Source organism: Mytilus galloprovincialis, chromosome 6 (genome assembly GCF_965363235.1).
Source record: "Mytilus galloprovincialis chromosome 6, xbMytGall1.hap1.1, whole genome shotgun sequence".
Classification (NCBI taxonomy): domain Eukaryota; kingdom Metazoa; phylum Mollusca; class Bivalvia; order Mytilida; family Mytilidae; genus Mytilus; species Mytilus galloprovincialis.
In genome coordinates this window covers 2,467,372-2,490,009 of record NC_134843.1, presented here as the reverse complement: position 1 = coordinate 2,490,009, position 22,638 = coordinate 2,467,372, and the positions used below count along the sequence as shown (strand labels likewise).

General features: G+C 32.7%; 1 protein-coding gene across 2 annotated transcripts in view; it reads right to left on the bottom strand.

The window, feature by feature from the left end:
* Positions 1–8,049: 8,049 nt before the first annotated feature.
* LOC143078688 (uncharacterized) overlaps positions 8,050–22,638 on the bottom strand; it is a 66,372-nt gene continuing 51,783 nt past the window's right edge. For both annotated transcript variants that reach the window (XM_076253595.1, XM_076253594.1), the window contains 12 exons: positions 22,491–22,623; positions 21,767–21,918; positions 20,112–20,173; positions 18,934–19,203; positions 17,460–17,750; positions 16,558–16,673; positions 15,455–15,543; positions 14,802–14,984; positions 12,739–12,915; positions 12,035–12,205; positions 9,645–9,893; positions 8,050–8,275 (listed from right to left, as the gene is read on the bottom strand). In XM_076253595.1, the coding sequence (XP_076109710.1) occupies positions 8,220–8,275; positions 9,645–9,893; positions 12,035–12,205; positions 12,739–12,915; positions 14,802–14,984; positions 15,455–15,543; positions 16,558–16,673; positions 17,460–17,750; positions 18,934–19,203; positions 20,112–20,173; positions 21,767–21,918; positions 22,491–22,623 (1,949 nt within the window). In that variant the 3' untranslated portion in view covers positions 8,050–8,219. The remainder of the gene's footprint in view (positions 8,276–9,644; positions 9,894–12,034; positions 12,206–12,738; positions 12,916–14,801; positions 14,985–15,454; positions 15,544–16,557; positions 16,674–17,459; positions 17,751–18,933; positions 19,204–20,111; positions 20,174–21,766; positions 21,919–22,490; positions 22,624–22,638) is intronic.

Below are 22,638 nucleotides of genomic sequence, written 5' to 3'. Positions count from 1 at the left end.
CTGGCCTTTCATATTGAAGCTTTCGTTGTCAGCTCTAGGTGTTGATGTAGATATGATAACTTTTGAAGATGGATATAATTCACCTGCTAAAGACACAATTTCTTTCATTTTGTTAACACAACTTTCTGCACTTTTTTCACGTAGCTTATTTCTTAAGGAGTGAAACAATTATATCAGGAGCATGCTCAATTTCACGCAAACTTAACTCGGTATCAGGTAATGTGTACGCAATTCGTTTCTCCATTGTAAACTTAGATGACAATTTAGACACATCGATTCTTTCAGTATTTGACGTTCCAATTAATATAACGTGTGGTTTGACTGTATTATTTTGATCGGATCTTCTAGTTCTTGATGGCACATCCTGAAACTGTGCAGCACCATCATCTCTACATTCATGTTGTTTGAGACTGTATAGCTCATCATCTTTCTAATTTAGATTACAGTTCATTGCATGAGCTTACTAAAGTTTTAAGTTTATCATCTTTCTCATGTATTGTAGTTTCTAATTTATTCATTTCAAACTCTAATTGCGATTTGTTATGGTTCACCTTTTGAAGCTCAGACTGAGATGTTTGTTGGTCAAGTTTTGACTGCAACTGAAACTTGTCAAATTCTGTTGTGTGTTTAACCTGTTGCAATGACATCTTTAAATCAGAATTCTCATGCTCAAGTGTACTTAATTTGTTGAAAATTTTCTGATCACATGCATTTGTAGAATCAGATTTGGCACTTTGAATTTTGGAAACACTTTCAAGTACTTTTGCAAGTTTGTTATCATTTTCTTTTATGTGATTGATAGATGAATCCTCCATTGTTTTCATTTTAGCCGAAAAAAGTTCAGGTTGTTTTGTACATATCTTATCTAGAGCGAGTACGAAAAAGTTTTCCATCCTCTCTAACATTTTTTTCAGGTCTAAATTGTGTTGCAGACCATTCATTACTTTGGTTGTTTGATTTTGATTCATTGTTATTGTTTACATCACCTTTGTTTTCAAATAACTGTTTTTCACATGTTTGATCATTATCAAGTTTGCCTAAAGTGTCCTCCTTGTTGGCCTCTTCTACAGGGCTACTTGTAGGTGTATTGTTTCGAAATTTTCTTGATAAGTGCTATCAAGATGGGAAAATCCTGTTTGACAAATTTGTCTTTGGCATTACCCTGTGTCTGGATGACCCCAGTGCTAATAAAAAATGTAACTTTGTATAAAAGGGGGGTATCTGTATCATGCGGATGCTTCGCTAAAATTTCAATACATATGGCTTTATTGCCTCCTGCATTCTTATTCCAATCTGCTGGATCATCAAACCACCTTATATCATGTTCGGCGGAGTTACCAAGATGATCATAATACCATACATGAAGAGTTTTGATCCACACGTGAATGCGATCAACTTTCACACGAAAAGCAACCATGTTTGCCTTGTCCTCATATAGATAAATGTCTATCGACTCATATTTAGCTCGTTTGGCCTTATCGCCTGCTGGCGTTTTTAACTTTGTAGGCATACATTCTGGAGGGTATTCTGAGAAAAATGCTATCCAGATTAAGGTCATTGGATTTTTCAATTGTTTTGATAACGGATTCAATTGTTATTTCATTGTCCGCCATTTTGTATTGTTTTATATGTGCGATACACACTTTGCACAGTTGAATATTACGAGATTATGATATGCAGGATTATCAATAAAATATATATATAACCTAACATCACTGAAGAGACATTTATTGTCGAAATCCGGATCTGGTGTACTAAAAAAATATTGACACCGTATGTTTGTGGCATAACATCGTGGCCACAAGTTAAAAATTCTTTTCTGTTTAGTGTTAAATTTATATTAAGATCCATTTTGTTACATATTGTGATCAATTTTATTTGGCAATCTCCAATGGTAGTCAGCAGGGTTAAACAACATCAGTTGTTCGACCTGTTAGTCAAATGCGTTTTGTTTAAATATACTTTTTCACTTTTTTGGTCTTTTGGAAAATGTTGATTGTGCTGTTTTTAGACCCTTCTACAACGAAATTTGTTTTACATGCACACGTATAAAAATTCCGGATTTTATCCAACGCAATCATAGGTTTGAACGTAGTTTTCAATTTAGACTCGTTTATATTTTTTCGTTTGGGATTGTATCATATTTTCCCTCCGGTTTATATGATCCGTTCATCCTATATTGACTCTTAGAATTCTAGAGTCTATCTAAAATGAGGGTACTTTTTAAATGGCCTTCCAAATACCGTTTCGATCCCTAACATCACTGAAGAGACATTTATTGTCGAAATCCGGATCTGGTGTACTAAAAAATATTGACACCGTATGTTTGTGGCATAACATCGTGGCCACAAGTTAAAATTTTTTTTCTGTTTAGTATTAAATTTATATTAAGATCCATTTTTGTTACATCTTGTGATCAATTTTATTTGGCAATCGCCAATGGCAGTCAGCAGGGTTAAACAACATCAATTGTTCGACCTGTTAGTCAAATGCGTTTTGTTTAAATAACTTTTTCACTTTTTTGGCCTTTTGGAAAATGTTGTTTGTGCTGTTTTTAGACCCTTCTACAACGAAATTTGTTTTACATGCACACGTATAAAAATTGCGGTTTTTATCCAACGCAATCATAGGTTTGAACGTAGTTTTCAATTTAGACTCGTTTATATATATATATATATATATATATAGCAAAAGTAAAAAAACACGGTGTACAGAATGTATATAATAATATTTTTAAATTTGCAAACTACATTTCACATCAAATAATAACAGTTCGTTAAAATATTGTCACTAGCGCTTTCATGCCTTCTGGCAATCTTCAGGCGACGTTTTAACAATGTCCTTGACGACACTGCCGTTGGTAACGTTTATTACGTTACAATAACGGTAAGGGGAGATAAATCAAACGTGTTTACGTAGATCCGTTTAATTTTGGCTGAAAGTCCTTTATAAAGTGTGCGTCCTATGCCAGTCTTTTATATTTGTTCGATTCGTTCATTTTATAGAACGGATATACGGTAAATTTTCCACTACTGCACGTTTCGAAATGTTCGCTCACATCTTGCATTCGTGTGGATGGATCTCGTATCTGTTGTCTGTGAACACGAACTCTTTGACAAATTGAATTACCAGTCTGTCCGATGTACCATTCCTTGCAAGTGCTGCATACAATACAGTAATTAAGGTTTACCGTTTTGCAATTCATGTCTGCATTTGGAACAATGGTTTGGCCGTTTTTCAATGTTATTTGCGGGCCGGTTGCCATATATTCACAAAGACCACATCTAGGGTCATTACATTTTGAAACGTTGTATTGTATTCCATTTTGGTCATAAAACTTAGCCCTTGTTAAAATCTTTTTAAGATTTAAAGGCTGTCTTTTACTTTTCAGGAATTTTTCTGTAGGGAAAAGCTTTTTTAATTTTTTCGTTTTTTGTAAAACGAGACAAAATTCAGGAACAGCTCAATGATAAACAATAATATCGGGAACTCAACGACAATATGGAAAAGAAAACTAAGAGAAATATAAACAAACTTATTTCAAAATTTCCTCATTGTACTACTGAAAAGGAAGTTGACGACTATCTTACAAAATTTGAGGTAAAGACAAGCAACTTTTATGGACTACCTAAAATCCACAAAAGTAAGGAAGTAGAAACAGCAGTTCAACAACAAAATTGCGCATATATCGAAATAAATTCACCAAAAGATTTAAAATTTCGGCCTATTGATGCTGGACCGCAGTGTCCAACTCATAGATTGAGCCATTTCATTGACCTAATTTTGAAACCTTTATGCCAATATGTACCTAGTTTTATCCGTGATAATTTTGATTTTTTAAATCATTTACCAGCAGAAGTCAAAGAAGATGCAATATTGGTAAGCTTCGACGTAACAAGTCTTTACACCAATATACCGCACAAACTAGGATTAGATGCTGTAAAATTTTGGCTAGAGTCATATAGGCACATTATCGACCAAAGATTTTCGAATAATTTTTTGTTGGAGGGATTGAAAATCATACTAGATAATAACACCTTTTTCTTTGATGGAAAATATTATCTACAGATCTCTGGCACAGCTATGGGAACAAAAGTTGCTCCCACATACGCAACTCTCGTGATGGGATTTCTGGAGGATAAAATGTATCAACAAGTTGAAAGTGAATTTGATACAGCTTTTAAAGTGTACGTAAAATCGGAATGGAAGCGATTCTTAGATGACTGTTTTATCATTTTAAACAAAAGTCACAATTTAGAGAAGTTTCATAGTCTGATAAACACATTACATCCTTCGATTAAATTTACCATCGAATCTAACGAACAAAGACTGCCATTTCTAGATATTTTAATATTAAAGAATGGAACAACCTTAACCACAGATATATATTATAAGAAGACGGACACCCACCAATACCTGAATTTTCATTCATGTCATCCTTCACATACGAAAAGAAACATCCCGTTTTGTCTAGCACGACGTGTATGTACAATTGTGAGTGATGATTTCACGATGGAATTACGTTTGAATGAACTAAAGGTGTTTTTGAAAGAACAAAACTATCCAAACCCACTAATAGAAAAGGGAATAGAAAAGGCAAAAGCTATACCAATGACGGAACTCAGGTCCACAGCACGTAAAGAGAGTAATACAGAACTTATCCCGTTTGTTAGCCCTCATAACCCGTACAATCCTGACATATTCAACGTCATAAAAGCAAATTTGCCAGTTTTACAAAAAACGAAAAAATTAAAAAAGCTTTTCCCTACAGAAAAATTCCTGAAAAGTAAAAGACAGCCTTTAAATCTTAAAAAGATTTTAACAAGGGCTAAGTTTTATGACCAAAATGGAATACAATACAACGTTTCAAAATGTAATGACCCTAGATGTGGTCTTTGTGAATATATGGCAACCGGCCCGCAAATAACATTGAAAAACGGCCAAACCATTGTTCCAAATGCAGACATGAATTGCAAAACGGTAAACCTTAATTACTGCATTGTATGCAGCACTTGCAAGGAATGGTACATCGGACAGACTGGTAATTCAATTTGTCAAAGAGTTCGTGTTCACAGACAACAGATACGAGATCCATCCACACGAATGCAAGATGTGAGCGAACATTTCGAAACGTGCAGTAGTGGAAAATTTACCGTATATCCGTTCTATAAAATGAACGAATCGAACAAATATAAAAGACTGGCATAGGACGCACACTTTATAAAGGACTTTCAGCCAAAATTAAACGGATCTACGTAAACACGTTTGATTTATCTCCCCTTACCGTTATTGTAACGTAATAAACGTTACCAACGGCAGTGTCGTCAAGGACATTGTTAAAACGTCGCCTGAAGATTGCCAGAAGGCATGAAAGCGCTAGTGACAATATTTTAACGAACTGTTATTATTTGATGTGAAATGTAGTTTGCAAATTTAAAAATATTATATATATAGTGTCTAAAAATAGCAACAATCAACATTCAATCTATCTAGGTGTGGATCAGTTTGTAAATAAACTGATGCAGTTACTAAATTAAATTATATAAGTGTCTAAGAATGTAACTTTAACACACTAATGAGTGTTATAAAATTAGTTTTTATATTTTATATAGTATTCACGCAATATTTCGCTAAACAAATTAGCTTCATCGGGCGTGTGCATCTATCTAGGTGAAATCGGATGCATGACAAACAATATATATATATATCTCCAACGCAATCATATATAACTTTGTAACTTTGAAACTATTTTGATCTGAGAGTCAGGCGGCTGGCGTAACAAATTATAAGCCTAGTACCTTTGATAACTATTTGTAAACAGATTTAGACGTATGTATTGACCTCAGTATGCTTATGCTTTTACGTACAGTATAAATACATTCAAACCTGAAAGATAGCTGCCACACTTGTTAAACACCCGTGCAGTTAAGGTTACCAGGTGAGCCATTCATCTCCTTTCTGCATTTTTTCTTCAAAGGAGCATTACAGTTTGACATTACACTTTGTCAGTTACAAAATGCAGCGTCTTTAAGTTGAAAATTGGCCTTTAGAATCGCAATGATAAGACGCCGTGTGTGTTTTCTAACATTTATATAAGTAATAGAAGATAAAAGAGTAACTATCTTAATTGCAAACAATTGGATTTACTACAGAGGTTGCTAAATATTACTTCAGAAGACATATGTATCAATTGTCGTCACTAGCAACACATGTTAATAACATTAATGCTCATACATTATGCAATAGAACTCAATTGCTTAATGCGAACCGTTTATAGAGGAATCGTTTTGTTAACTGATCGTCTTCTTAATGTTCGGGAAATTATATATAGGAACTTTACTAGGTTGTATGTATTAAACATTCTATTATAAAAAAAAACTTTCTAATGTTTAATAGTTAAGGTTAGTAGTTTACCGATGATCGAATCTCAAAACTGAGTGATTCACTCGCGAGATTTGATGCTTCGAAATTGCACACATTTTCTGCTACGCCTGTATCATCCGCCATTCTAGTTCATAGTTAGCAAGAATGTATAAATTGTCCAAACCTACCTAGAAAAATCCATTTGCGAGAGTTCACTTTCTATTCTTTATATATGTTTTTATCGCTTTTATGACATTCGGAGTTAACTCGATAGTTAATTAGATGGCGTCTAGGCTAAAATGCACACGAAACGATTATACATATTATCGAGCCCATACCTTGTAAATGGTTAATTATTGACTTTTTATAATTCGATATACGTTTTTAATATGTCATAAATCAAATATGAGAATTTGAGTCAAATTGATGAAGATAAATTTGTCAGCCAAGACCCCATTAAAACATTTATTTAAGCAGTCAAAGAACAATTCCAACCATTAGAATATGCTTTGCTCAACGTACTTACACGTTTTTGTGACGCACCAATGTCTTCAAATAACGTCACACAAAATCAAATATTATGTTGGAAAGATAACGAATGTTATCAAACGTATTTATGGTTCATTTACTGCCTATGAACTAAATAAATAAAAAAAGTCTAAGCAATAATTTGATAAACACCTATTGAAAAATGTTAATAAAGTCAACTCAGATAAAACAACAGTATTTGTTAACTGTAAAGAAAACACATCTGATTTTAACAAGGGGATGATGATTAAAACTTACTGATGCGTTTAATCATTCTCCGAGGATCAGCACAGGTTTAAACGAGCTTGTTCTTTTTCAGAAATGTAACTTTGTAAATTTTTTCTGACAATCCTGTTGACGAATATACATGATGGTAGAGATGTGGTGACTTAACCAAGACGCTTTAGCCTAAAGTGTATGCATGGGAAACTATTCTCGTGTATAGTTTACCTCTTTTTGCAGCACCTCCAAATGACATTTGCTGTATACCAACTTATTTTTGCTGATACTCTATTTCTAACCCACTTGCAGGGATTTTTCTGCACAATTTTATAACTGACTGGATGCAGTAAGATTAGAAAAGATCCAGTTTTAAATAGTTGCGACAATTTATTTGCGTTATATTTCAACTCGTGGAAGTCTCGAAAATGAGAAACGTATTTAATGTTGATTAATCAAAGACTACTACTTAATTTTCCGAGAGGCGCTCTCAATAAAAATCAATTTAGTTTAACCATCTAATAGTGTAACATGAATACAACACATAACTTCAACTTCTTTTCGCTCTCCTGAAGACGACAAGTATAATAGTCTCATACAAACTAAAGAACAAATTAGAGAGAATCGTACACAGTTATTGCATAATTGATGCTTGAGTTGAATAAATATACTAACTTATCTATGAAATCACAGACAAAGTTGACAGAGACACGAATACACTGTGTTTTGCACCATTTTTATCTTAAAATGCCCTGTACCAAGTCAGGGAAATGGCAATTGTTATAATATAGTTCGTTTCTGTGTGTGTTACATTTTAATGTTTTGTTTCTCTTGTGTCGTAGTTCTCTTATACAATGTATTTGATGCGTTTCCCTCAGTTTTAGTTTGTAACTCAGATTTGTTTTTTCTCTATCGATTTATGAATTTAGAACAGCGGTATACTACTGTTGCCTTTATTTGTCAACAGAAAAGAACATGTTCTTTTATGATAGAACATTATATTTAATCTTTAAAATATTATATGGAGTCATCTAGACAAAATCTAATAGTAGCTTTGATGTTGTCTAACGGTAATTCAAAGCCTCAATTCATAGCAGCTGATATGCCTTCTAGCCTGTAATTGGAGGTAAATAGTTAGGCGGACCTGGTATGGAGGACGCCGAACCTGAAATTTATAAAAAGAACTATTAACTGATTAGTAAAACATATTTGTACAACATGATTATTATTTATAGATATCCTCGTGCGGTACCATTTTGTTTTGCACCAAATTTATTGCTGTGTTCTCCTTGTCAATGTTTTTCAAGTGTTACTTTTCTGCCTCTTATGATGTGGTGTAATTGCTTTTTATTTTGAAATTTCCTTGCATTGCAAGATTTGTTTAATAAAAGCAACTAACGTTTTAACGAAAGAAATTTCTGTATTACAGAAAAATATAACATCAGGGTTTTCGATTTAAAAAAAGTTACCAAATGTTATCATCGGTACAAGGACATCATTTGTAAATACAAAACAACTAGAAGACATCTTATAAGTTCAGGAATTTCACATTCCATCTTTAATGGTAATATTCTTCTTTAGTGGTTGTCGTTTGTTTATGTGTTACATATTTGTTTTTCGTTCATTTTTTTACATAAATAAGGCCGTTAGTTTTCTCGTTTGGATTGTTTTACATTGTCTTATCGGACCTTTTATAGCTGACTATGCGGTATGGGCTTTACTCATTGTTGAAGGCCGTATGGTGACCTATAGTTGTTAATGTCTGTGTCATTTTGGCCTTTTGTGGATAGTTGTCTCATTGGCAATCATACCACATCTTCTTTTTTATATTGAATACATTATTGATAAGTTGCCAGCCTTCTTGAACGCCCAAGACCCATAAGTTGCTTGGCCTATGTTCTGCTCTTTGGTCGGGTTATTGTCTTTGTGACACATTATCCGTTTCCTTTTTCAATGTGCTAAATTGTGGTCCAATATAACAATTTTTAGGGACATATATTGTCCGAAAGGTTTAGTGGTGTTCTTGTTGCTCTCTTATAAGCGTTTGGTAGACAGTTGTTTGTTTTTCGTTGTTGGTAATGTGGTCATGTTATTGTACGCGTCCTTAAATGTGTAATGTTCAATTTCCTCTTTGCTATTTTAAAACTGTTAACAATGTCGCCATTTTATGGTGCACATAGCTGAATAGTTATCAAAGGTACCAGGATGATTATAATTTAGTAAGCCAGACGCGCGCTTCGTCTACATATGACTCAAAATATGTCCCAATTTAAGAAACATTAATAAATACTAAATAACTTACAAATGCAGTCTTTTAAAAAAGTTATAACACAAACATATTGAACGCCGAGGAAAAGTTTCTAATTAAATGACAAAATCAAAAGCTCAAACACAACAAACGAATGGATAACAACTGTCATAATTCTGACTTGGTAGAGGTATTTTCTTATGTAGAAAATTGTGGATTAAACCTGGTTTTATAGCAAGTTAAAACAATCTTTTGGAATCATTGCCAGTTGTTACAAATATCGTACCTGGTCTACTGTTTGTTCGAATCTCTATTTCCGTCCACTTTTCTCCTGGTTGACCATACATTGCACATTGTATTCCAGCACCTTTCTCTATTGCAACAATATCCACATCTTTCATTGCAGATCCATGACCAGTGTCATACATTTTACCACATCCGTGCTTATCATTACTTTGTTTTGTCTTTGAATTTGTTCGTTCTTGGACCAGAAATTTCTTGCTTCCACTACTAACTGGCCTTGGAACATCAACACCTTTATAAACCAAAGGATAATATGACATATTTTTCGCAATATTACAAAAACAGCTAATTTGAATCGGAACTATTATTGCTCTTATTTATCTGCGCTGTCACTCTTATTTATCAGCGCTGTCAGCAAACGGCTAATATTGAAATTTTTTTCTGAGACAAGTGCATCTTGCCCCAATGGCCAAACTGTACTGATAAAAAAATGCACCTTTCCCCTTTCATTTTCTATACACAAAAAAGTAATCTCCCCTTAATGAACTCTTGTGAAAAAAGTGTCCCTTTTCCCCCTGCCAGTAATAAAAGATGTCCCTGTATATATAATTTTCTACATAAGGAAAAGGTGAACCAAGAATTTTAAAATTTTCATTTAATGTGTTCATGTTTTAGATTTTTCTTGTGCCATTTAGTATATAAGTTTATGTGATATATAAGTAACACTGTAGTCATTTCTAATCTCCTACTTTATGGTGACTTATCATTGGGTATGACTAATTAACGTATAAACAGACACAACACGTTTCGTTTCACTAGTGAGCAAGGAACACAACTGACCCTTCCGAAGCACGTACGCGCAGCCCAAGACTTTTGACGAGGATATAGTTGCTATATATTCAGAAGAATGACAACACTATGGCAAAAAAGACAGTTAAAAAACACTACTGAGAGAACTAAACACTGAACTTGTTGAACCTGACAATAATCGGCTGAACTCAGATGTAGTGGAATGGGTAGCAGTTTCGGTTTAGATGATGTTCACAGTTCAGCAATAAAGAAAAATTCCGTTGATAGTTTGTATTCGGTTATGCAATGACTGAAGACGGAATTGTGGCCATGGCAAATGAAAATATCCATCGTCATTCGTGTACCTGATTTTTAATTGTGGTCCACGAAATTATGATAGCATACGTAAATCATTCTACGATTCGACTAATTGTATTGAATCAGAAGCGCATTTTGACAATTAGTGTCTGTTCAGTGGTGCTCGAGGCTGATATGATTCACCGTTTCGCAGCCTTGGTTCAAACATTTTTTTATACCCTTGGCTTAAGGTGGTAACCAACACTTTCACTAAAATTAATTTGGCTCGTTTAATTTTCATAAAATTTTGTCAAAATATTTACTTTGACCCTTTAACAAAAATATAAAAAATTTAAAAATTTTGAACCAACCGTTTTGTCAGAAAAATTACACTGGTTATATAGCAGTTTGACAAACATCAATTTTGATCATTGAGAAGCTTAATATTCCTTCTACAACACAACGTAATTAAAACGTTTAGCTGACTTTACAGAGTTATCTCCCTGTAGTGTTAGGTACCACCTTAAAAAGATATATATACTAATTTCAGAAAAATTGAAATGCTTACATACTAAATGTTAAACGAAAGATAACAAAGTTATGAGAAGAAGAAAAAAACATTTAAAAGAAAAGCTAATAACGAGTGTTTTTTCAATATATTTCTGATATGAAATTAAAATAAACGATGAACTACCAGTACCTTCAAATGAAATTGATTGGGATTTCCAAGGTTTTACATTTCACGCAACATAAGATATCAACCTCCGCTTGATTTTTAATAGTAGCAGTATTTATGGCAAACTAATTTTCTTAGATATAAAACGTAGGTACATTTGTAATCATCAACATTTTTTAATCTTTGGGTAACCTTTGAGAATATGTATTGTAACACAAACAACAGATTTTTTTTTACGACTTAAACAAGATAGTATATATTTTGTAGTCATTGATAACAACTGTATTCTGTGTAGTGAACATCAAACGTTTGATTTATCAAATGATAATTGCCCTTGTTATCACTGCGGTATATTAATATAAGCTTGAGTATTACACAAATGATTTATGTAAAAATGTTTAATATTGTTTTTTTTTATCATTTTAGTGAAAAACAAAATGTTGGAATAATTTCTATGCAACTGTATAATTTTGTTATTTTTTTATATCTGTGTCAAGAGTCTCAAACCATAAAAGATGAAGACAAGTTTATCTATAATCAGATGTTTATTAACGTGCAACAAGATCCTGATTCCGATATATATGTAATTAATAACACTTTAAAAAGGGCTATATGGACATGCTTGTTTAAGGAAAAAACAGCCTCTAGAAATTCTCATGTCAATTACTGACCATGCATCTGGGGACCATAAGGTGGTGGTGGTGAAGTGGACACCGCAGTGTGGTCTTTTTTCATCTTGTGAAGCAGTATAGCAATAACGACTACAGCGATGACCAGTAATGCTCCAACGCAACCGAGTATAATGTACAGAGTTGAAGGATTTTCTTCTTCTGGAACTGGGTCTAAAACAAAAATATAAATCAAATTATTTGTTATGCGCAAAACACCTAAAATGTCCTACACCAAATAGATAAAGTATGTGTATGAACATCTTCTCTGTTTTCCAAAGCACGTTTCCAATATGTGCCAAAGGCATTATTGAGAAAATTTTCGAAAGCAAGTTTAAACTAAGATACTAAATTTTGAACTAAGTTACCATATTGATGGTTTTCTTCTACAAATTGTGACTTGAATGGAGAGTTGTGTCATTGACACTCATATCACATCTTCTAATATCTATGTTTCGCTGTCCCTGTCGCCTATGCAGGTCAACAATGTTTATGTCAAACGGTAACGTGTATTTACATATAATCAAATTGAATGTATAAATTTGTAATAAACATTAGAGGAGCTTCATTGATATGATGGTCGGTGGTTTTCTCCTTGTATTCCCGCTTCATCCACCAATAAAAACTGGCTGCTATGAAAAAGCCCAAAAGCGGTTCTTAAAAGTGGCCTTTATACATAAAAAAAACTTATCATTGATATGACACACCTTTATCTACCACTTCATAAGTAAAGGAAGCTTTGATAATTTTCAGAGGTCCACCGTGATGATTTGTGATGACCAAACTGTTAGACATGATTGCAGCCAGTAGTTTTTCAACGGCTTCCTGGATAGTTGTCTCTGAAATGCTTCCATGTTCAACCTTAAACGTCACAATTATACTTCCTGAAAAAATAATAAAAATATTCAACAAGGTTTGACAAATATGAGATAATGTCACATGTTGAATAAAAAACAGTACATAGTATATTTATACATTACTATTGCATTACAATTGAACTAAGCACTGTAAATTTTAGAAAATATTGCAAGGTTTCAAGCATAACGGATAATGTGAAAGTGTGAGTATGTCAATAATAAGAACTCGCGATTCGATATCAGACACACACATCTGTAATTCGATTCTTGCAATAGTAAAGGACCAAAATGTCCTAATAGTTTTGCCAAATACAGTCTAAGGTAATCTATTACTGAAGTAGAAAAACTTTAGTAATTAAAAAATTCAGAGTTTTGTAAACAGTTAATTCATAATTATGATTATCAAAAGTACCAGGATTATAATTTAGTACGCCAGACGCGCGTTTCGCATAAGACTCATCAGTGACGCTCATATCAAAATAGTTATAAAGTCAAACAAGTACAAAGTTGAAGAGCATTGAGGATCCAAAATTCCAAAAAGTTGTGCCAAATACGGCTAGGTAATATATTCCTGGGACAAGAAAATCCTCAGTTTTACGAAAAATTCAAAGTTTTGTATCAGGAAATTTATAAAAATGACCACATAATTGATATTCATGTCAACACCGAAGTGCTGACTACTGGGCTGGTGATACCCTCGGGTACGAAACGTCCACCAGCAGTGGCATCGACCCAGTGGTGTAAATAGTTATCAAAAGTACCAGGATTATAATTTAGTACGCCAGACGCGCGTTTCGTCTACATAAGACTCATCAGTGACGCTCATATGAACGTTTCAAAGAACTTTGATTAATAATATATACTATACCTTTTTGTAAATATGCATCATTCAACAAATACATATTATCTCCAAGACCAATTAATAAGTACAACTTTAATTGACATCATGGCATAATCTAATATCTAAAACAATGCAGTTTGGGTTTTGGGATTCGACTTGGGAAACTTGAGGTTGAAGCTAGATATTTTATTGAGTTTAGACAAAAACAAAACACGCGAAAGAAGGGTTATCACACTAGTATTCTCCTTATGAATCCGCGAAGACATTAATTTTTAAATATTTGGTCCTGATAATATTATCACTTGTGAATTCGGCTTTTCGATGAAATTTTACTCTAAAAGGCGATTACCCCATAATGTTAGGCCATAAACAGTGCCCTTAATTTAAAAAATGTTTTGATTGCAATCGTGATTCATTGTTTTTCAATTTTAAAAGAACAAATCACTAACGCAAATTTTCTACAAAGTCAAAGCTCTGTTCTTTTTTTTAAGGTTTATTGTAGGATAAAACCATAAGGTATATTTTCAACCAATTATAATCAAAACAGTATATCTATATTGTTCCTTTCTAAACGAGGATTAGTAAAGTATGAATTTTAAAATCTTTGTTATAAATTATGACATTTCTAATTAAACTGACATTTCAAGAGTATATCCTAAATTATAAGATATTATCGCGTCAGTGTGAACGATTATATATATATATGTTTATCATATTAATTTTCATTAAAGAGGGTCGAAAGATACCAGAGGGAGATTCAATCTCATAGATAGAAAATAAACTGAATCTGTGATACAGAATTATGGTTTCCGTTCCACATATGCTGAAGTAAAATCCTCACCAGTTTTATGATGCATAGTAGTGTTAACCGGGTACCAGTTTTATGATGCATAGTAGTGTTAACCGGGTACCAGTTTTATGATGCATAGTAGTGTCAACCGGGTTTTTCCTCGGAGTACAGTAATTTTATGATTTTTTGTTTTAAAGTCTTTAGAGTCCGTGAGATTTCAATCTTTTGTACTCAATATTCACACAGATAAAAGAAATGTAGCCAAACTGGTATAAAGAGTACCTGATTCTACGCTTAGATATGTGATCCGTTTAACCTTTACGTGCATGGTGTCAGCAAGTTTTTGCTTGATTTCATTTCTAAATTGCAAGTGATCAACAATAATGGCATAGTCTGTATCAATGGTGAAAGACACTTGAACTGCTTCTGCTGACGATGGAATCGATATAATCGTTTCTGTTGTTTCTGAAAGATATAATGAAAATAGAAACGGGTAATTGTTTTTCATATAACATATTTTTAACAATATAATTATTGAGAACATCAGTTCACCATTAATAACGTGTATCTGTTAATTGTTAATTTTGTGGTTCTTGTCACATTGTTAAACATTCAAAAAATTAAATAACAAAAATACTGAACTCTGAAGAAAATTAAAAACGGGAAGTTCTTATACAAATGGCAAAATCAAAGCTCAAAAACATCAAACAAATAGATAACAACTGTTATATTCCTGACTTAGTACAGATATTTTCTTATGTAGAAAAATGGTGGATTAATCCTAGTTTTATAACTAGCAAAACCTCTCACTTGTTTGAAAACCTGGGATTTCTATACAATATATAATAGTACCAGCTTAAACATATAAATTTCAATAGACATTTTGAAAAAAAACTGCAATCTAATGATTAAACTCAAACATTTTGTTTCCGTACCTTCGTGCACAGGAACTGTCTCCGTTTCCAAAGAACTTTCAGTTGAGGTGGAGATGATGGTTTCAATTATGGGTGGTCCTTCAAATATACTGTAAAAAGTCATCAAATAGAACAATTTAACTTTATTATCTAGAAAATAATAAAATATACCAGAAGAAATGCAAACCATTCAAATAGCATAAGTAATCATTAGAACTCATTAAAAAGATACAATTTTATTTCCACATCTACAGAATTTGCAATAATATTCTCTGGTATTAGTTTACGAAACGTCAAATTGTTCGAAATACTTGTTATTTTCAACCACAGGAATAAATTATCTCAGCTGTATAAGCCTGGTATTTTTGACGAATTTATTTTTACAACCACCAGGTCGAGGCCGAAGAATTTGGAATTTTTTGCCCTCAACACTCTTCAAATTCGAACTTTGTCATGCGCTTTTTTTGTTGAGAAATACTGATGAGTATTTTGTAGAAACGCTTGTCCAATATGTAAGCCTGGTATCTTTGTCGGGATTTCTGTACTCTATTGCTGAGATATGTCATTTTTTTATCATAACAATTTCAAAGTCAGGGAAAATGGTTTGAAGTAGACATTTAAGGAATGTAGGAATGTATCTCCTTAATGCTTAGATTTGATTTTTTTTTCTGTGTTAGGCAATACTTTTGGTACTTTTTACCCAGATTAACTTGTTAGCGTTAGAGTTTACAATTTCAAATATGTTGGCCTCGAGTTTTATTGAGAAGACAATAATTGTCTAAATAAACATCTGTTATAATTATAAGTACCGCTTATATATTTTAAAGACTGAGATTATCATTTCTTTATCCAATATTACTTTATTCTGAATTCCAGAAATATTTGCTTGAAAGTAGAAAATATATATCTCTAAACATGACAACAGAATAATTGTTGTTTTTTTTTTGTTGTTGTTTATAGTGAGGCAGTGTAGAAAGTAAAACCACAAAAATAATGATCTCCCTGGAAAATTCAAATCCCTAATCAAATGGCAAAATCAAAAGTGTAGTTTATGTTGTTGTTGTTTGATTGGATTATTTATACTTTTAAATTGACTTCATTTAGTTGAATAGAAATGTTCTTACGCAATATAGCCCATAGTATCACATGAGCAGGTGACGGCTGTCATTAAATCTATCATATGTGGAGAACTTGCTGTACAGGTATTGTTTGTCCAGCTATCATGGTTCCAAAATAAACACTAAAACGGCAAAAGAGTTTTACTTTAAATGTATAAAATACATATAATGCACATATAACTATCCCCCTTTCTATGACTTAACCAATTTTACCGTGGATTCAATATAATTCGTTTGATTCCAATTCCTGGTTTTGATTGGTGAACGAAGACCAAGAATTGATTGTTCAACAAACTATACATTTACGTTAGAAAGTATGCATATTTCCAAAATATCAAAATTCAAAGATCAACAAAAGTAGAGACTACAAAAATGTGAATCTACAAAAATGTGAATCTACAAAAATGTGAATCTACAAAAAAATAAAAGAATTCACAGTAAGTGGGTTGTCGTATCAGAAAATGAAATTACAACACAAAATGTTAACATGCAATTTACATTAACCGAATCAAAATCAAATTACACATCACTGCAAGCTCAAAACGGCTATAATTGTTTTTTAGTTTGAGCAGAACAGATTGTAAGATGTCTATCATGATCCATTTCTACTTATACAAACACAGATTGGTAATACAAAAATTTACAAACAATTGTTTGAAAGTGTATAGATGGTTTAAGAAGTTAACATACGATTAAGCAAATGCCAATCCTAGTGCCAAATACGGTAGAAAATTATCAATCATACATTATCGATTTCATTTTTAAATACTTAAGGACAATTTAAATTCTTGACAACAAATTATATGAAAAAGTACGACAGACTGTACTATAGATCGAAGACAATGCAGTTTTTCAATGCAATACACACATTTTCTTTCTATCAACAAATTCTATAGAAACTAGAATACCTGTAAACTATAAGCTGTAGTGTTTACATCACCGTCCACTCTGATAGTTATTGTTATCGGCGTTTCAAGGTTACCAACAGTCAATATAGAATTTTCAACTGGATTTATAACTTTTAGAATTATAATGTCGCTTCGGCGAACTCGATTGGTTAAACTCATTTCAGACGGGGATGTTGGTGTCACTAAATCCTTTGTTAATTGTGCAGAGACGAAGCATGCTCCATAACAACTCAAATAAGGGGAACAATCCCAGCTTGCGTATTTATTCTGAATTGATATCCCATATGTCACCTGCATAAAAATGAAATAACATTTGCATATCAAATTATAGACAGATTTTTCAAGTCTTCAAACCGTTAGAAATAAAATGAAGCATTTTGAAGGCACCATTAAGTTGTGTATATATATTTTCCATGACTCACATGTGTTCTTTTACATAGTTGTCATAATGCATTTTTGAATAATTCATTATCTGAGGCGGGTTTATAACGCACAAATTTGCTCCTACACAGGGTTATGAGAAAGATGGACTGAAAATCTTTATAATGAATTAGTTCTGTATAACAACCATCACGAATATATTTGTTTGATTCTATTTAATAGCATGTATAAAAATAAGAAATATGACATACAGATAATAATGTCAGATGAACAAAACTTTCAGAATTAAAATTTCACTAGTAACTTCAGAAGAAGCTGAGACAAAAGAACGATCAACCAATTTATGATTGCTGCCATTAAGTCTGAAAGCAATATTTCAAATTTTCTTCCTGATAATGCATGTCTATTTGTGAATTGAGAAATCTGTCATTCTGTATGAAAGTAAAATACTTGAAAGTAACAAAAACAGATTTGAGGTCGCTCTTAAGTTTCCACTACAATTGTCTAAGGTGAATTTGTAAAATCTTTTGGCCATACCGTATTTCAAATGAACATCTCCTTGAATTGACCAAGCCCACGTGTACCCTAAAACAAATACAACAGAGGAGCTTCAGATGGCTGGGGCATGATTTCAGGATGCCTGTATCCAATATAACCAGGACAGCTCTTAGATGGACACCTCAGGGGGAAGATACCTAGAGGAAGACCCATAACCACCTGGCGGCGTCGAACAATTGAGGCAGAACTGAAGGAGCTTGTAATGACCTGGGGAGCAGCAGGAACAAAGGATAAAAACAGATCTGGATGGCGAAATCTTGTGGCGACCTTATGCTCCACCAGAAGCGAAGAAGATAGTTAGGTAGGCAGGTTTGTGAATTAATAAGCCTATTCGTGGTAATAAAATGTTATATGTATTTGTGTTTTTTCACAAATATGCTATGTGTGAGAGTTTTTGCCTAGCTTTCCAAATAACCCAACAGCACAGCTAATAACACTATTACGTTTAAAGAAGTTTATCTAAGAACCTGCATCGATTCGTGCCCACGAAGATTGGTATCATACGAGTTAATAATAAAAAATTAATAAGTCTCACGTGAGCAGGATGTGTAATAGAAGATGTGCAGTTCTTGCATGTAACATCATAAACTAAAGATTCAGTATTCTCTGTCACTCGTTTGTCGATATTGATAGTCGTTAATGTTGATGAAATAACTACGGGGTCCTCGGCATATGCCACCGTTGCACACAATCCTATGAAAATATTGTCTAAAGATTGATGATAATCTGTGGCAGAATTGGTCGATATACTGTCTTCTGACTGTTGTGAAAATGTGGCACTATACGTTGTTAATAGCACTGCTGCCTATAATACACGAAGGTAATAAAATTTACAATTTGGGTATGCGTGAAAGTAATACATTCATTATGCTTAAAAAAAAACCTTCGATATCGTACATGTATGATTTCAGCATTGATGTTTTTTTTCTCAATATGCTAAAGTAAAGATCAATTTGTTGGCTTTTTTGGCTATCTTAAGAAGAAACTTTATAATTTGAGAGATAACTGACATCACCAAGGCAAATATGAGTTTATTTACTATCATAATAAACATATATCAAAACAGTGAGTACAATTAAGATTTACATTGATTTTTGAGATTGATATTTTGTGATTTATGTTCGACCAAAACATGGTTGTTGCAGAAACAAATATTCTCTTATAGTTATTAAGATGATAACACAATGTTGACTGCTGTACCCCTATTTTTTGACATTTTTACCTATTGTGTCTGTTTGTTTTGTTCACGCATCGGTGACAGTATAATGGAATTTGATTCGACTGTCATACAAGTGAGAGGTTTAGCTAGCTATAAAACCAGGTTCAATCCACCATTTTCTACATTTGAAAATGCCTGTACCAAGTCAGGAATATGACAGTTCTTGTCCATTTGTTTTTGATGCGTTTTGTTATTTGATTTTGCCATGTGATTATGGACTTTCCGAATTGATCTTCCTCTGAGTTCAGTATTTTTGTGATTTTACTTTTTATTGATTGATAATGACATTTTGTCAGCGTTCATGTATTTAGCTATAAAACCAGTTTCAATCTACCCAAAATTTACATAAGAAAAATGCCTGTCCCAAGTCAAGAATATGACAGTTATTATCCATTCGTTTGATGTGTTTGAGCTTTTGGTTTTACCATTTGATTAGGGACTTTCCTCGGAGTTTTATATTTTTGTTATTTCACTTTTTTTGTATAGTAACTTACATTATTTATTGGTAACGGAGTAATGTCCACCGTAGTGGTCCTTTTCTTTCGTCTTCTAGATTCTAAAAAAGATAAAAATATAAGCACACTTAAATGAGCCCTTAGCTTACTTTGGATGGCTTCGTTTCTGTGTGTGTAACATTTTTACGTTGTGTTTCTGTTGTGTCGTTTGTTTTCTCCTATATTTGAGTGTGAATTCACATTACTATAAGACGTGTCACGGTACTTTTCTATCCCAAATTCATGTATTTGGTTTTGATGTTATATTGGTTATTCTCATCGGATTTTGTCTAATGCTTAGTCTGTTGCTGTGTGTGTTACATTTTAATGTTGTGTCGTTGTTCTCCTCTAATATTTAATGCGTTTCCCTCAGTTTTAGTTTGTTACCCCGATTTTGTTTTTTGTCCATAGATTTATGAGTTTTGAACAGCGGTATACTACTGTTGCCTTTATTTTGCTCTTGATTTGTTGTTGGTTTATAAATTTAATGCATACGCTTTTCAGGAGAAAAAATAGTATTAAAGCAGCAAAATGGCTTCATACAAATTTATTTCCTAAGTTATTAATCCCATATATTAATTTCCACAATATTTGATGTTAAATAATAGTCCTGCTGTCTAGTTATCATTTGGAATTGCTTCTCCTTGAACTAGCCTGGCCACTTAACAAGTTGTTGTCAAGTTTAGTCATACAGAGTATCCGAACAATATTGCAACTGTTTGTCATAATAACCAACAATGACATATTTTGACATAAAGAAATATTTATCAACTAAATTGTCTGCTTATAGATCTACTAGTCAAGAAAAAAACGATACACATGTTTGAACTCCAATGTATCATAAAATATAATAGATATGAAAAACTGTTCAATTATCTAATAAAAAACGTTCATTTACAAAGCAAATGCATATGATTAAAAGAATGTGACCAAATTGCAAATAGTTATCAAAGGTACCAGGATTATAATTTAGTACGCCAGACGTGCGTTTCGTCTACATAAGACTCATCAGTGACGTTCATATATTTAGAAAATACCGAGTTATTGAACATAGGGGTCAAATTCATTTTGCGTAAAATGATGACAAAAGTCGGCACTTAATTTCGAAGATGAGAACTAAGTATTCAAACATCTGCAAAGGCATTCAAAATTTTAAGTAAATCATGTTTAAAATTTTAATTTTAAGTAAACCATGTTTAAAATTTTAATTTTAAGTAAACCATGTTTAAAATATTTTAATTTTAAGTAAACCATGTTTAAAATTTTAATTTTAAGTAAACCATGTTTAAAATTTTAATTTTAAGTTCTAATATCGTTTTTTGAATTGTTTGGCAAAAAGTATGATTTTTCAAATAATAAAAAAAAAAAAATAAAACAAAGCCCGTTTTTACTTTCAATCAAAGGTTTTGATGAGAAAATAACACTCTGTAAAAATTTGACCAATTGGGCAATTATTTACTTTGGTCCAGTGTATCCAATTTCATTGTGTATGAAAAATGCATTGCCTTGTATCGTTTCGTTTGTTGACTAGTATATATTGGTAGTTATGGAGTTCTTCCTTGTTTGCATCATATAATCAATTATAAAAAATAACATTTATTCAAATGTAGGTTATTTTGAAACATGTTTTTGAGAATTAGTATCGAAATACTTACGACCTGTTCCTTTTGTGACATATGAAGCTAAATCAGAAGCTAATGACTGACTAACGGTGATCACTGTCTGTGTCAACCCACCACTGTCAGCCAAACGCTGTAGCATGTTATTAGCAGAATCTAAAACGGATGTAGCGTCAGCTGGATCAACGCTGAAAAGTACAGGTAGGCCACAGTGATCTCATTTTCAGAAAATATATGTTTATGAAATAGAAAAAGAAATGGTCGCCAGCCAGACACAAACTAATCTCAAATTGGAGTTTCTAATCATAGAACTCCTCCTCAAAATTATAATTTTTCAATGCACTTTGAAATAATTAAAAACTGTGACGTAAGAATGAACTAAAAGAATGAATGTGCTTTTCCGCTAGTTGTGTTTTGTTGCAGTAAGCAATTGCGTGTAATGCGTTCTTTTCATTTGCGTATTAAAGTAATATGAAAGTATTAGATAATCTGCAATTTCCTTAAATGGAATTGTCCTGCTAGGTAAATTAGACTGATCTAATTAGGTTCTTTAAGTTTCAATGCTCTTTAACTTAAGTTTTTTGCTTTCCAAATGTTAGCCTCGATCGTACTCGATGATAGTAATGTGTCGTGTTCAATGAAACAAGTTTTTTGCATGCATTATACTGTTATTTATCTGTTCCCAATTCCCTTAATTTGTTTTAAATGTAAAAGTTCACTAGATCTACATGCGCATTATTACGCCATTTATTATACGTACGCTGCAACAACAGAAATCAAAAGACTGGTAGCTACTTCGTTGATGACAAGAGAAACAGAATCAGTGCTGTTCTGGTTATCAGTTACAAGGAGACTGGACATTGTCATAGCCATTCCAATAGCTGCATTCATATCTGTAAAGTTTTCAT